This window comes from Panthera pardus, unplaced genomic scaffold, assembly GCF_024362965.1.
Source record: "Panthera pardus isolate Hobbes unplaced genomic scaffold, ASM2436296v1 HiC_scaffold_22, whole genome shotgun sequence".
Taxonomy (NCBI): Eukaryota; Metazoa; Chordata; class Mammalia; order Carnivora; family Felidae; genus Panthera; species Panthera pardus.
In genome coordinates this window covers 80,684,070-80,697,835 of record NW_026526788.1, presented here as the reverse complement: position 1 = coordinate 80,697,835, position 13,766 = coordinate 80,684,070, and the positions used below count along the sequence as shown (strand labels likewise).

At 48.6% G+C, this 13,766-nt stretch overlaps 2 protein-coding genes across 4 annotated transcripts in view; one reads left to right on the top strand and one right to left on the bottom strand.

Annotated features, from left to right (window-relative positions):
• ADAM12 (ADAM metallopeptidase domain 12) overlaps nt 1–12,041 on the top strand; it is a 351,592-nt gene extending 339,551 nt beyond the window's left edge. For 2 of the 3 annotated variants that reach the window (XM_053910018.1, XM_053910016.1), the window contains 2 exons: nt 1,504–1,634; nt 3,788–4,597. In XM_053910018.1, the coding sequence (XP_053765993.1) occupies nt 1,504–1,634; nt 3,788–3,848 (192 nt within the window). In that variant the 3' untranslated portion in view covers nt 3,849–4,597. Of the gene's footprint in view, nt 1–1,503; nt 1,635–3,787; nt 4,598–11,871 lie in introns of those variants that run through there. The other variant, XR_008424981.1, reaches the window with a different exon arrangement.
• The window catches only part of FANK1 (fibronectin type III and ankyrin repeat domains 1), a 103,705-nt gene continuing 101,871 nt past the window's right edge, over nt 11,933–13,766 (bottom strand). The window contains 6 exon segments of the mRNA XM_053910030.1: nt 11,933–12,182; nt 12,284–12,328; nt 12,535–12,619; nt 13,120–13,160; nt 13,162–13,226; nt 13,229–13,256. Of these exon segments, the coding sequence (XP_053766005.1) occupies nt 12,117–12,182; nt 12,284–12,328; nt 12,535–12,619; nt 13,120–13,160; nt 13,162–13,226; nt 13,229–13,256 (330 nt within the window). The 3' untranslated portion in view covers nt 11,933–12,116.

The window sequence follows — 13,766 nt, the reverse complement described above, 5'->3', positions numbered from 1 at the left end:
GGATGGGTGCTGTGAGAAATTCAAGTCGAGGGTTTTTAAATCATCTGGAGTGGTCTTGGAAGGATGGCATAGGACAGTCAGGCAGATCATCTGCTTATTAGGATGTCCCGTCTCCCTTGGGTCCTAGCAAAGTTTCCTGTAAGCTTTCGGCGCATTTGTGACTGCTTCTAGGCCACAAACACCAGAGAAGAAGGTGTCTCGGCACCTGTGTCCACCACGGGCCAAGGGGAGGGAACTGTCAACACCTAAAATGACTTCCCACCCCAGGTATCCCTCTGTCCCCCCTTTCCTCGGGGTAACCAGGGAAAGAGTCCCCTGAAAACCCTTGGTTTTACTGTTTGTTTCTCTGATTATTTCCCTTAAGCATTTTAAGATTTGTGGCATGAGGGAAGGCTCATTATTATGTTATTAATAATTATGTTCTGGGAGCTTCCTAGGCATTATGTGAAAAAAAATTTTTAATGTGTATTTTTGAGAGAGAGTACAAGCAGGGAAGGAATGGAGAGAGAAAGGGAGACACAGACTCTGAAGCAGGCTCCAGGCTTCAAGCTGTCAGCACAGAGCCTGACGCAGGGCTCAAACTCATGCACTGGAAGATCATGACCTTGAACCAAAGTCAGACACTTAGCCAATTGAGCCACCCAGGTGCCCTGCATTTTTTTTTTTTTTTTTTTAGTCTACATGGCAATGCTCTGAGATAGGTTTCGAGTTGGCAAGTGGCCGACACAGTCCCAAAGCATCTGTCTCTGAATAAAACCCAATGTAATGCCCAAGTTCACGCTCGCTTTTCTATTGCTGGCTCCCTCGCTGGGCTCTGATCAATGTGACACCTTTCTGTTCTCTTCCTTATAGAGTTACACTTGTCCCTCAAAACACTCGGTCTTGGATTTTCCTTCTCAGCATCCCTTCCCATGTGAGCTTGTGATTCTTTGAACTAAGGATTTTGGTAGAATTTCAGTGCATTTCGCTCAGCAATCTGGATCAACATTTGCTATTCGGACCCCATAGTGACGGACGAAAAGTCGGCGACTTCATCCAGAGTTGAAGGAGTTCTGTTACAAGATTCTGGGAAATTTAAATAAATGGCGTTAAACGAGATTTTTCACCCATCTCTGATTTTAGGCCTTTACAGATCGAAAGGAAGCTTAAGGTCACAGGAAAGCTTACATCCTGCGGGTAGCGCTGGCCCAGAAACGCCAGTGTCAACAGCACCCCCGAGGCCTGTGACTGGTGTGACATCCAAAGACCCTCATTTGAGTGCGTGCAGCTATGCGATGCTGTGGCTAAACCTTTGAAATGTCAGAGCAGATGTTGGCAAGGATATTAACACAGATCAACAACTTGTACGGGGAGAGAAGGTGTTCAGAAAGTTTATTCTGGACGTGAGAACTGTGTGGCCTAGCACCTGCTTACACGCTCTGTTTCCCACTTCTGAGGTCAAGGTCGTGTCCCAGTTCACGGAGACAGGTGATCATATGATCATAATTCTGTGGTTTATTGCAGGGAACTCGGAAGCCAAACCCTCCTCAGAAGCCTCTGCCTGCAGATCCTTTGAGTAAGGCCTCCCGGTTCACCAGCCCTTCCGCCAGGGCCCTGGGGCAGCCGGAGTCCGGGCTCTGCCTGGTGCCACTCAGGTTGGTGTAACAGCCGGGCCTCTTTCTCCCCACAACCGTGTGGGGCACCCACACCCCCCCGGTGCTTTCCGCCCCCTGTCAGGACATGGGTCTGATGGCGTAGGCCGGGCTCTCTCTACCTCTGGTACCTGGGAACAGCATAAAACCGATGCAAAGGTAGAGAGGAGCGTTACCCAGAGGCCGTCATGAGCTTCTACTCCCCAGGATCCCCATGCGGCTTCTAGCAAGGGCCCCAGTGTCCCTAAGAGATTAAACCAAGATCAAGTGGAACCGGATAGGGGCCAGGCCGTGTCCCCCAAAGGGATGCACATTAACGGCTTCCAAGTGGCATGATCCCACGAAGGCTGAGCACGCCTCCAACGCAGTCTTCAACCCGCACAAACTCTGCCCGACCCCTGCAGTCCCGAAAAAGGAGGTGAGCTTGGAGGGGCCCAGGTGAATAAGGAAGGAGTGAGGCGTTAGCTCCCAAAGACGTGGTACCCAGGGGGAAGCTTCTCCACACAACTAACGAAACCCCAGCTGTGGCCGCCGCTCACCCTGTCCCAGAGGACGGGAAGGCAGCCTCCTGACCCAGGGGGGTTGAAGGGGCCGTGGGCCGGGGCGGACCCACACTGCTTTTTGAGAGCTAATCAATTTCCAGGAATTTTGCGAGCTGGGTGTTAAACCAAGCCCCTATTTAAATAGTTATGCATAACTTCTCATGATAGAAGTTAGATGAAAACAAATGTAATAAATGCTCACAATTTTTTTCTTACGTTTTACTGTGCGCTGGAGGTTACGTGCAGCTGTTTCTGGACGGTGGAAACACCATGCAGGGTGGCGACCAGGCAGCTCCTCCGTGCTCGTGGGAAGAGACAAAGGCTACACGTGGGCCGCCCCCCCCCCCCAACCCTGACCTCTTTCCCTGCAGTGGGTAGATCGAACCCACAGCCAAAACACTCCTTGGACATACACTGCCCCGCCTTGGCAGGAAGCTTGCTATATGAGCTCAAAAGAACCAAAGGTCGTGTGTTGGCCAGGCCCTGGGCTCAATAATTCAGTGTCTCGAAAGGGGAAGACGTTCGTGATGTCATTACTGCTCTTGGGAAAAATGTTTGGCCTCAGAGAGCTGCCTAATAAATCCCAAAGATAACTCTGGTCAAAGGGGGTAGAACAGTGGTGTAATTCTCGAGGGCAGAAATACGGAAAGACTGCAGACCATCCTAGTTATTTGGCTGTGGTTTCGTGTGCTCATCTTGAAGTTACTTGCTCAAAAGGGAAAAGCACGGCTTTACGTGGACACGACGAGTGGAGGGCTCTCTTTGTAAAGGCCATCTGGCAGTGGCCCGTCGTCACCTCTGCCTGTCGCTGAGCCCAGGGCAAGCTCATCTTGGTCTTGCTCTTGAAGGAGAAGAATGTCCTGCACATTCATTTGGGAGGGATCCCTCATGCCCGGCTTTGCTCCCTGGAAATGCACGGGCCAGTCGGGTCCCCGCAGGCAGACATGGGACGGGGACGACTTCGTGCTCCGTCCCTTTTCATATCAAAATACTGCGGCTGTGAATGGATGGAGTTAAATGAAATTCATTGCTAACATTTGTTTCATCTTTTTTTTTTTTTTTGAGAGAGAGAGACAGCATGTGTGGGGGAGGGGCAGAGAGTGGGAGGGAGAGAGACAGAATCCCAAGTAGGCTCTGAGCTGTCAGCACAGACAGCCTAATGCAGGGCTCGAACTCATGAAACCCTGAGATCGTGACCTGAACCGAAACCGAGAAACAGACGCTTCACCGACTGAGCCACCCAGGCGCCCCGTTGTTTCATTTACTTTCTATTTTTCTCGTGTGATTACTGGAAAACTTTCCATTACATACGTGGCTCCCATTTTTCTTGAACGCGCACTGTTCTAGAGTCTGCTTGCAGAGAGGAGGGATGGCTTCGGTGAGGGCTCCCCTAGGTGGCCAGCTGGCATAAACCCACCAGCAACCCTGCAGCCCTGAGCAAGGTCCCGGATGTGACCTGCCACCCTCTTTGCGGGGGAAGGGGTGGGGGGAGGTCTGCTCCCAAAGGCTCAGCGAAGGGCAGGAAAAGACACCCAACTGCAGACATCTGTATACCCACAAAGGCCATTTCCAAGGCCTCCACCCACCCTCTCGTTTCCTCTTCCCTCGCTGCAGACCCGCTCCGAAACACCCACGTCAAGTGCCCAGACCCACCCACGCTGCCTACACCAAGTGAGAAGCAAGTCGCCATCTTTTTCCAACAGTGAAGACAGAAGTTTGCACTATCTTTCGACTCCAGTTGGGAGTTTTGTGTTTTTGTACCAACTTTTAGAATTTTTTTTTTTTTTTTAATGTTTAAAACACCATTATTTTGAGAACTTCGAGCTACTGCCGTCGGTGCTGTGCTGTGCTATGGTGCTCTGTATACTTGCTCAGGTACTTGTAAATTATTAATTTATGCCAAATGCTTGTTACAGTGCAGTGCGCTGTGGGAGGCATTTTTACCATCACTGAGTTTTCCACGGAAGGAAGGCTTGTGTGCTTTCAGTTAGTTTAGTGAACTTGAAATATCATGCTTTATGGGCTTCTGGACAGGAGGTTCACTTTCCGATCGAGGCTTTATCGAAGAACCATTCCCCAACCATGCGTGGCTGTGGTTATGGCACAGACACAGCCCAGGAGACCCCAGGTAGAATGAATGCTGAGTGATTCTCTGGAACCCCTGATCTCGAGCTAGAGCCAGGGGCTTCGAGTCCAGGCTGGGTGTGGCTGTCGGGGAGACCCTGGCCCCGCCCACCAGCGGCTACACCTTGAGCTTCCAGGAGAGCAGGGAAGGATCTGGCTTCGGGCCAGGAAGCTGGGAAGAGACCCCGAGTTGCAGGAAGGAATTTTAAGGTGTGGCCGCCCCAGGACAGAGCCTGGAACACAGGAGGCCGGGCAGAAACTTGACCGTGAGCTCACCAGCCGTGAGCACATTTGGAGAGCAGGCAAAGCCGGTGGCTTTGCACAAACACTGCCCTCCGCACGGTGCTGGCCTCCGCGTCTTATCTAGATGGGGAAAGGTGGCGTTTCTACAAGGAGGCTCCTGCCCAGGCACCACAGACGTGCATCTCTCCCTGTACGGTCTGGCGCTGAGCAAATTACCACCTTGTCTTCTCAACCGTAATACAGTGATTCTGTGTTCAGACGGATGGATGAGGCTTTCCCTGGGACCATAACTATTTTCGGCTGTGAACCAGTAACGAGATCTAGCGAATCAATCCTGTAGATAAAAATCTTTCATTGCAAGGTTCAAACTTATTAAAAATTAGGCAGACTCCGTATGCCTGCAAAAACTACAACCGAATGGATGCCATGAGGCAGGCTGCATCCGCCGTTCGTCTAGGACGAAGAATCCTAAGTTACTCGTAAGTTATTTAGGGGGGCATTCTATTTTCCCAGCTTGGCCGCAGGAATCTCGAAAAGATATTTTTAGTGTAAACATTTGCAACCTACCTGTTGAGCGGCACAGAAGGTGATGAGGAAATCAATTTCCTAATCCTAAATATTCATGAAATACATTCTTGGGCCGCGTCCCCTTTAACCTTTTACTCTTCAAATGTCTGACTGGGGAGCCATTTCTCCACACGATCTTGAAGCTGCCTGCGTCTAATGGCATGAAAATGACAAAAATACTCAGACGAGGTAAAATGCCATTATGCCTCTGTCTTCTAGTGGGGTCATATGTGACTCGTTTTGACACTGGAAGGCAATTGACAACAGTTCTGTAATTCACTCTGAGTGTTTTGTGATAAAGACTTCAACTGGGGTCATTTCAACGGTTTTTCCAGGCCTTGAAGCAGAGAGACCAAATATACCAAGAATCAGTTTGCCTTCCAGAAAACAAGACTGCATTGAACTCTCCCCGTGTTCCCCCACTGTATCTAGGCAACATGGTAATCACAATCGCGGATAAACTAAATAAAGCCATGTCACAAACACACAAAAGGGAGCCCAGCGCTAAAACATTCCAACTCCTACAGCATGCATCTGTATCATACAATTATTAATTTCTGAAAAAGGTAAAGCCATGTTAGAAAATGTTACTGCTGATGAGTACCTACGGAATTACGGTAACTGATATTACACTTAATAATTGTATCAAGGCCAAACCCGATGCTAGTGAAAAGTTTACAGAATTTTTATGGTGCATTATGTGGGTATTGTCTTTACAGATGCCCAAATCCTTGGATCTGTCATTTTAGCCCCTCCTCCTATGGGAGGAAGAGGGTGTGAATTTTGTTTTTGGGGTTTTTTTTGTTTTGGGGGTTTTGTTTTGTTTTTTTTTGTCCTTAACTGTAATTCCTGTGCTTCCATTTCAGAGAACCAGGAATAGCCTGGTATTAAAAAAGGTTAACGCTGTGATCTTACACAATGTCATCGATGGCCATTTAGGAGCTGCAGCTGATGACACATTTGTATCTCTATAGTAGTAATTGCTTTCATAGAGCCATACACGTTATTTCTGGATACTTGTTTAAACCTAACATCCCCTTACAATATACAGATATTATTAAAGGAACAGTATTCCCCAGATGCAGAATTATATTTAGCAATAACTTCCATTTTAATAGAACATAGGAAAAGAGCCAGGTATTTTGGGGATGGGGGAAAGATGAACCCCCCCCCCCTTTTTATAGCCTTATAGATGATGGCAACAAAAATCAATTACTTCTATTTCAGTGCCAGTCTATTTTTTTAATATGTTTTTAAAGTTTTATAGGCGTGAATAAGAGTTGATGTGAGCTTATAAGGCCGTCACTGAGAAATTCAACGTGTCTAGACACGAAGTAGGCCCTGAGGGTGGTCACTTTTCTTCCCCTGTCTCATTATACTTGTAGTCCTCTGACCCCACTTACTGGAAAATAGATGGCTAATCTTCCAGGCATTCTGTTTAAGAGTTTATCTCCTGAGTTTTTTGGTAACAGTTTGTTTTCCTGACACATGGAATCAGATGGGTAGCAACCAAGAGAAACAATGCATAACATTTTCCATTGTCAAAATATGCATACGGAGGTTATACTTCCCAGTGTGAATTTTTCCAGCTTACACATGTGGGATGACGTCACAGAAACCACAAAAGCAACAAATTAAACTACATGAGAATAAATGCTCCTCACTGGTCTCCGAGGGGACATTTTTATGCCTTCTTAACTTTAGTAGGAGTTCTCAGGCTTGAACCCATAGGCCCTTGTTCTCTGGCAAATCAATATAACACATCTATGCATCCCCTAAAAGAAAAGCAGCTAATGCTCTGATCAGTGTCAAACTGTCCTTAGGAGCCTGTGATCCCCCCTGGTGCTGGGCCAGCTGAGAAGGCCCCGGCCCCCCTCCTGCCGTCTCTCCGTTCATGTTTACTAAATTAGCATTCTGAGCCAATGAGACCCTGACAACGGAAAGGACAAGATGCCTGGGCAGGAGGCCGCAGCCTTCTCGTGCAAGCTGACCCCTTCGCACACTTTCCTCGTGAGGCTGATTTCATGTAAAACGTGTGCTGGGGGGGCGGGGCTCCCTCTCCAGTGTTCTGGGAGCAGCCGGCCCAGGGCGGAGATCCCTCCTCACCACTATCGGTAGGACCCCAGCTAACCACAAGTGACCCAGATAAACGTCATACCGACCCTCCCCAGAAGTCTCACGCAGCCAGTTGCTGACCCCCAGGCGTGATTCTCAAGCTGCAGACTTCATACATTACGGCTGGCGGGCGGGGGACAGTGCAGGTACCATTGTTTCATGGCCCCCCGCCCCCCACCCCACGGAGGCCGGCCCTAGGCTGCCACAGTTCCTCCCCCACGACTCAGGAGCAGGCCCGTGAACACATCTGGACACAAGGCAGAGGAGGCTACTCCATCTGTTTGCTTCTCATCACCTAGAGGCAAGCCTCTTTTCCAGAGGACCCTCCAAGGTGACAGATCACTGTGGTCATAGCTACTTTAGGTCACCCAAAGCGGGGACTGTGACACTGTGTCACTACCCCCAAGAGCCCGGCCTTCTCCGGAGTGTCAGCACGGCACAAGCCCACCAGCTATGCCCCCAGCTCTGAACCCAGCAAGAGTCCCCCTTCGAGGCAACATCGTGCCACAGAAAATCCGTCTGTCTAGGATGGCACGATTCCCTGGGCACCCTCTCCAGTCCCTATTGACATCTGTCCCTTTAAAACCTACTTTGGAACCTCTGATAGGATTTGAGTAACACTCTAAGAAAGAGTGGTAAGCCCCAGGCTAAGAACCAGTTCCGGGCACTGAGGATGCTTCCAGAAGCAATCTACCTCCATATGGATGAAAATCCCCTCTTTACTCTTGGGACAGCGGCGACAGCAGCCAGTCCAGCCATAAGAGTGTTTCATGTGAGGAAAACCTAGGAGAAGAAACAGTGCGTATAAAATCGCGACAGCAGTCCATCGTGGGCAGTGACAGCCAGGAGATTTACCACACACTGAAAGGAATGCTCAGTGGATTCAGCTCTTTCAGGTTGAATATTCTGGAACCCACCCTGACCTTCCACATCATCTGCAAAAAAACATGTCTTCTAGGCTCCCCCCCCCCCCCCCCGCCCCGTGGGTCTCCTTCCATAAAATAATTTAGTCCTCAGTTGAAGCACAGTTCAAATCCAGGCAAAATAATAAATACCTTGTGATCTTTTTAGTTTTACAAGGAAACCGAAAAACATGTATGTTCATGGCCTATAAGCAAGTACTTAAGTAGGGCAGTGATAGGGGGAAAAAAAAAAAAGCATCAAATGAGAAAGACAGAAAACCCTCTAACAGTCCCAGCAGGACAAGCGATGGCAGAGCAGATTGTTCTCTGACCTTCTCTTAGGTCAGATTGGGAGGGTGTCAGGAAGGCCCGTGGCACACCGTTAAGTCCAACTCTTTTTAACTCGTGGCTATAGGCTGTTCAGCACAGTACAAAGTTACAGCTTCTCAACAAACCAGTCCATTAATTTCATAGTGCTTCATCCATTTATAATGCTTCGGTTTGCTAACTTTTTTCACATACCTTTTATGTTACAGTCTGTTACTTTTGTACACAGTTCTCATATTGGGGCTCTACAGGTGACAACCTGCTATTTCCGTAGAAAAAGTTCTTGTTAAGAATATTATATCCAATAAATGGTATACAGTAAACGTAAAGATGTGTCTCATTCGTTACTGACAACGTTGCAAAAATGGGGAAAGGGAAACCCTCGTGTGGAAAAACGTGACTAGGGGCACCCGCATGGGTCAGCTGGGGGAGCGTCCAGCTTCAGGGCGGGTCCTGATCTCAAGGTTCGTGAGTTCGAGCCCCACATCGGGCTCACTGCTGTCGGTGCCGAACCCGCTTCAGATCCTCTTTCCCTCTCCCTCTCTGCCCCTCCTCTGCTCTTGTTCTCTCTCAAAAATAAAGTTTAAGTTTAAAAAAATGTGTCTATAATCTCACCCACTTATAGAGGCACAAGGAAATTCTGGAACAGTACATAAGACACTAAAATGAGTGGGCGGGGGGGGGGGGGTCAGGGGACAGGTGCTGCCAGTCTACGTGAACCAGTCCGGTGATGGCACAAGAAAGGTGTCTTTAAACAGACACAGAGGGGAGGAGGACAAGACACTCGTTTTGAACAATGTAAAGTGTATAACCGAGCAAAATAATTTTTTCAAGTCACCTTATTTACAAAGGGGAGAAATTCAAAAACCCAAGCATGCGGGGGTAGAAATGTGGACGTCAGACTTACCCAGAAGGAAAACCTAAGTTTAATGGAAACTTATGAATTTTTGAAAAATAGAATCCAACTTCAAAAAGAACTGCAGAAAATACAAAGAAAAATAGATCTAGAGAATGGTAACAAGGGGTCTCTTTTTCTTACCACCTTTCACCCACATCAAAGCAAGTAGGCAAAAAATAAGTACCTAGAAGACCTCAGTTAATAATGTCATCAAACTGATATCAAATTGGGATACTTCAAACATACGGAATATGCCTTCTTTCAAAGTGCTTCTGGAAAACTAGGTACACAGAACCATACATAAAACTATTATGTATACATTATATAATATTATATATTATGTTATATATATTAAATTTCATATATATATACATATATATATATACACATATATATATATATATGTATATACACACATATATATAATTTTGTACGTTAAGCCACAAAATAAATTCCAAATGGCAGAACACAAGCCATATGTTGCTTCTTTGGGAAAATTAAAACACAAGATAAGTCACTAATCTCGTTAAAGAAAAAAAATAAGAAGCAAAGACACAAAGCACCAGCAAGAAGAATCCAGCAGTCCACTGCAATCTCCAGTGAGATTATTTTAAGAGAAGGATGGTTCAATCCTTTAAGATCTAATCAAGTCACCAAATCGACAGACTTCAGGGAAATACGCCTTATTAGGGTTACCAGAGACGCTGAAAAGACATTTGGGAAGATTTAGTTTCTATTCCTGAATTTTTAAGAATCTGAGTAAGGCCAGAAACCATAGGGCTTGAGAGATGCGAATGTCATTTGTGGAAAATTAAACTCACAAGTGTACGACAGGATCCCGGAAGCAGTCATTTTCGGCTAAGTTACACTGGGATAAGAAACCACCCGTCAGTTTCAGTGACTTACCCCAAGGATTATTGCTTACTCACGGGTCACATCCGTCTCTGCACCAGCTCTGCTCTCCTTGGGGCCCTGGGCTGATGGTGCAGCCTCCCTCTGAGTCACAGCTGGTCTCCTGGCAGAAGAGAGACGTGGGGAATCTTTAAACTTCTGCTCAGAGGGGCAGGAGCCATTTCCGTTAACATCGCATTGACCAAAGTCACCCCATTATGTGGCCAAGGCTTCTGTGAGGAAGATGGGACGATGTTGCCAAGGTTTTGTCAGTAAGAAGGGATGTGTACTCTTGCCCCAGAGGGGCCTTGTGACTATGATCTACAGCAGACTGAGAAACGAAATGGAGATGAATTTCAACACCGATCCTGGGGGCGAAATGCGGGGGCCTTGGAGAGTTGTGACTCTGTGCTCTGATTTTTGAGAGAGATTTAAAAAGTTAATCCAGGGGCGCCTGGGTGGCTTTATCGGTTGAGCGTCTGACCCTTGATTTTGGCTCAAGTCATGATCCCGGGGTCGTGGGATCAAGCCCCTCATCAGGCTCTGCACTGAGCATGAAGCCTGTGTGAGATTCTCCCCCTCCCTCTCTCCCTCTCTCTCTCTCTCCACCCCCCCCCCAGCTCATGATTTCTCTAAAAAATAAAAAGTTAACCTGGCAAATTTAAAGGAATGTGCTTTTGTACAAAAGGTAAAACACTGATGAAGTACGTAAGGAGAGGGACGATCTATGACCCACGAATCCAATTCCTGAGGTGGATATTCTAGAAACTGTGTGGAATAAAGCTGAGCATTGCCAACATCAAGAAAATCGTGCTTTTTCTCTGTGCCCTTCCCCCCAGAGCTTTAGAGCTTAATTACCTTTTCATCGGTGTTTCCTTACAGAGAAAATTCCACTCCTGGGCAGACCTTCGTAGCTGGCCTTCTCATGGGGCTGAGTTAACCCGCTTGTCCCCGGAGCCACAAAACGCACGCGGTCCGCTAGCCCACTTGGCCCGCTTGGCGTGTGTGTCTGCCACGTTCAAGCTCCCGCGCACGCGTGCCTAAGCTCCCAACCAGCACACCTACCTCCGGTTCATTGCTACTGGCCTCCCAACCGCGTGAGCGGCATCAAAAACCCTTCTGCTGCTCTGAAGGCGGAACGTAAGACGCTTCTCTTCGGCAGAGGCGTCACTGTGCCAGCAGGCTGGGCCTTTCGTTGTCAGGGCCGAAGTACATGCAAACACATTCTCAGACAGGTCTGTTCTAAAACAGACTGACCCTCCACCAAACACCTCGAATAGAGTGGAATCGGAGTCTTGAAATATGGATTTTGTGCTTTGATGTGAGGCCAACAGCTGAGGAGAAAGCTTTGCACGTGGCCTCCTGGGCTTTCGGGAGGAGCTGTCCCTCCAGGAGGGAACACCAGCCTGACCACGCAGCCTGGAAGGCCCGAGTCGGGAGGGGAGGTCATAATTGAAAACACATGAGGGGAAGAATTTCCACAAGGTCCCGGAGCGGCTCAGAGGACAGCCGGGTGGGGGGGGGGGGGGGGGGGGGGGGGGGGGGGGCGGCAGAAGCGGAAAGTGGGAGATCCATGTATGTTTGTGCAGCTCCAGTGCATAAATATTTTGTTTCGTGTCTCACTCCAAAAGGCCCAAGTGCAAGAAAACATCCCCATGCCGGAGACGCCCAGTGAGGACACCACAGGCCGCGTGCGTAGGTAAAAAGATGTATTTCAAAGTGGGAAACAGTTGTACGTTACAAAAGTCACGGTGAACCTTCAACGAAAATAAATAATCAAATAAAAAAAAAAATCAAACCAGTCAAAGAAATAAAATCAAATAGTCAAACGTGGGACGTTGTTTCCCCGGGGCTGTCGGGCTAAGTGGGGCCCGGCTCAGCAGACAGAGGGCTTCTTCGCCATTTGTTTTCTTTTCCTTTCTTCTAATAAGGAGACCACGTTCTAGAGAAACAAAAACAGATGAAGGTAATCCAAGGGTCCGGGTTCTTTTATGTTAAAAGTACCACAAAATTAGCCTTGAAAATCACCAAGAGCATCCCAACCTGTCTGTCAAAAACTCTGGCCATTTCTAGGACACCTTTGCCGAACTGAAAGCGAAAACAACAAAGATTATACGTATGCATGTGTGTGTGTGTGTGTGTGTGTGTGTGTATACGTATATACATGTACATATATACGTATATATATATGTGCACGTATATACATATGTATATACGTATATAGGTATATATGCGTATATATGTATATATTTCTCCTCCAGGGAAAGCCTTTAGATAAAGATGGAGTTATTTACCTCATTTTTTACACTTGCGTCTGCCCCTTTGTCAAGAAGTAACTGGACTAACTCCTCGTGATTATTCAACACGGCCACCTGAGAGACAAAAGTCAGCGGGGTGTGAGAGAGGCCGCCCGTCAGCGTGGACCCCGTGCAGGCGGGCCCGGAAAATCGGCTGGCCGCTTTCTCCGGAAGCAGAGCCAGCCGGGGCCACTGCGGCTTTGCGGCGAAGCTGAGCGCCAGGGACACGGAAGCAGAGTCTGCCTTTCTCCCCACGAAGAGGACACGAGAGAGAAACGCCAGGCGGGACGAGCACAGAAAGCAGCACGTCCTTTGCTTTAACAGATCTGTTGGGACCCTGCAAAGGCCCAGGGGGCTGGGGCTGGTAATCCTTAAGGAAAGAGTTGTAGGAAGACAGCAAAACTACTGTAGTGACCTTGTCATGCCTTCACTACGGGCCGGTGGGGAATACATACAGGCAGCCAAGGCCCAGGGCTCGCGCACGGCCGAATTCACAAGAATTGGCTAATTACAGAAGCGGCTCTCCTCCCAATGGCGCACACAAAGCCGGGCTGTTTTCTGAAGGGTGGCCTACCATTAGAGGGGGTCTTCCCGTCTTTATCCTTCATGTTCACGTCCGCTCCCCGCTTCGATCAGCAGAGAGGCCACCCTCTGGTTTCCTGAGACCGCAGACACCCTCATGAGCGGGTCCATCCCAAGCCCGTGTCCGCAGCGTCTACCTTTATGCCAGAGGAAGAGCTGCCCTGAGTCCAGTCTCTTTTCCCTAAAGGTATACATCAGAAACTTACAAAGGAATGGTGACTGACCCAACCCCCCCGCCCCCCCCCCCCAAGTTGGAGAGCTGGAGAGGACTGAGACACGGGGAGGAGCAGGGGACCGTGCCCACAGAACGCACACTCACACGCAGTGAGGTGCTGTGTTCAGGCACCTGTACAGGGTGCGGGGAGGCCCCGGGACCTCCCACTGGTATCTTCGTCTACATTTCGTTCAAATGGTTGAAAGACGGAATAGAAAAAATGAAGCGCCCTTGGGGCGCCTGGGTGGCTCAGTCGGTTAAGCGTCAGACTTTTTGGCTCAGGTCATGATCTCACCGTGAGTTCGAGTCCCACACGGACCTCTGTGCGGACAGCTCCGAGCCTGGAGCCTGCTTCGGATTCTGTGTCTCCTTCTCTCTCTGCCCCTCCCCCACCCTCTCCCCCCCCCTCAAAAATAAACATTAAAAAAAAAAT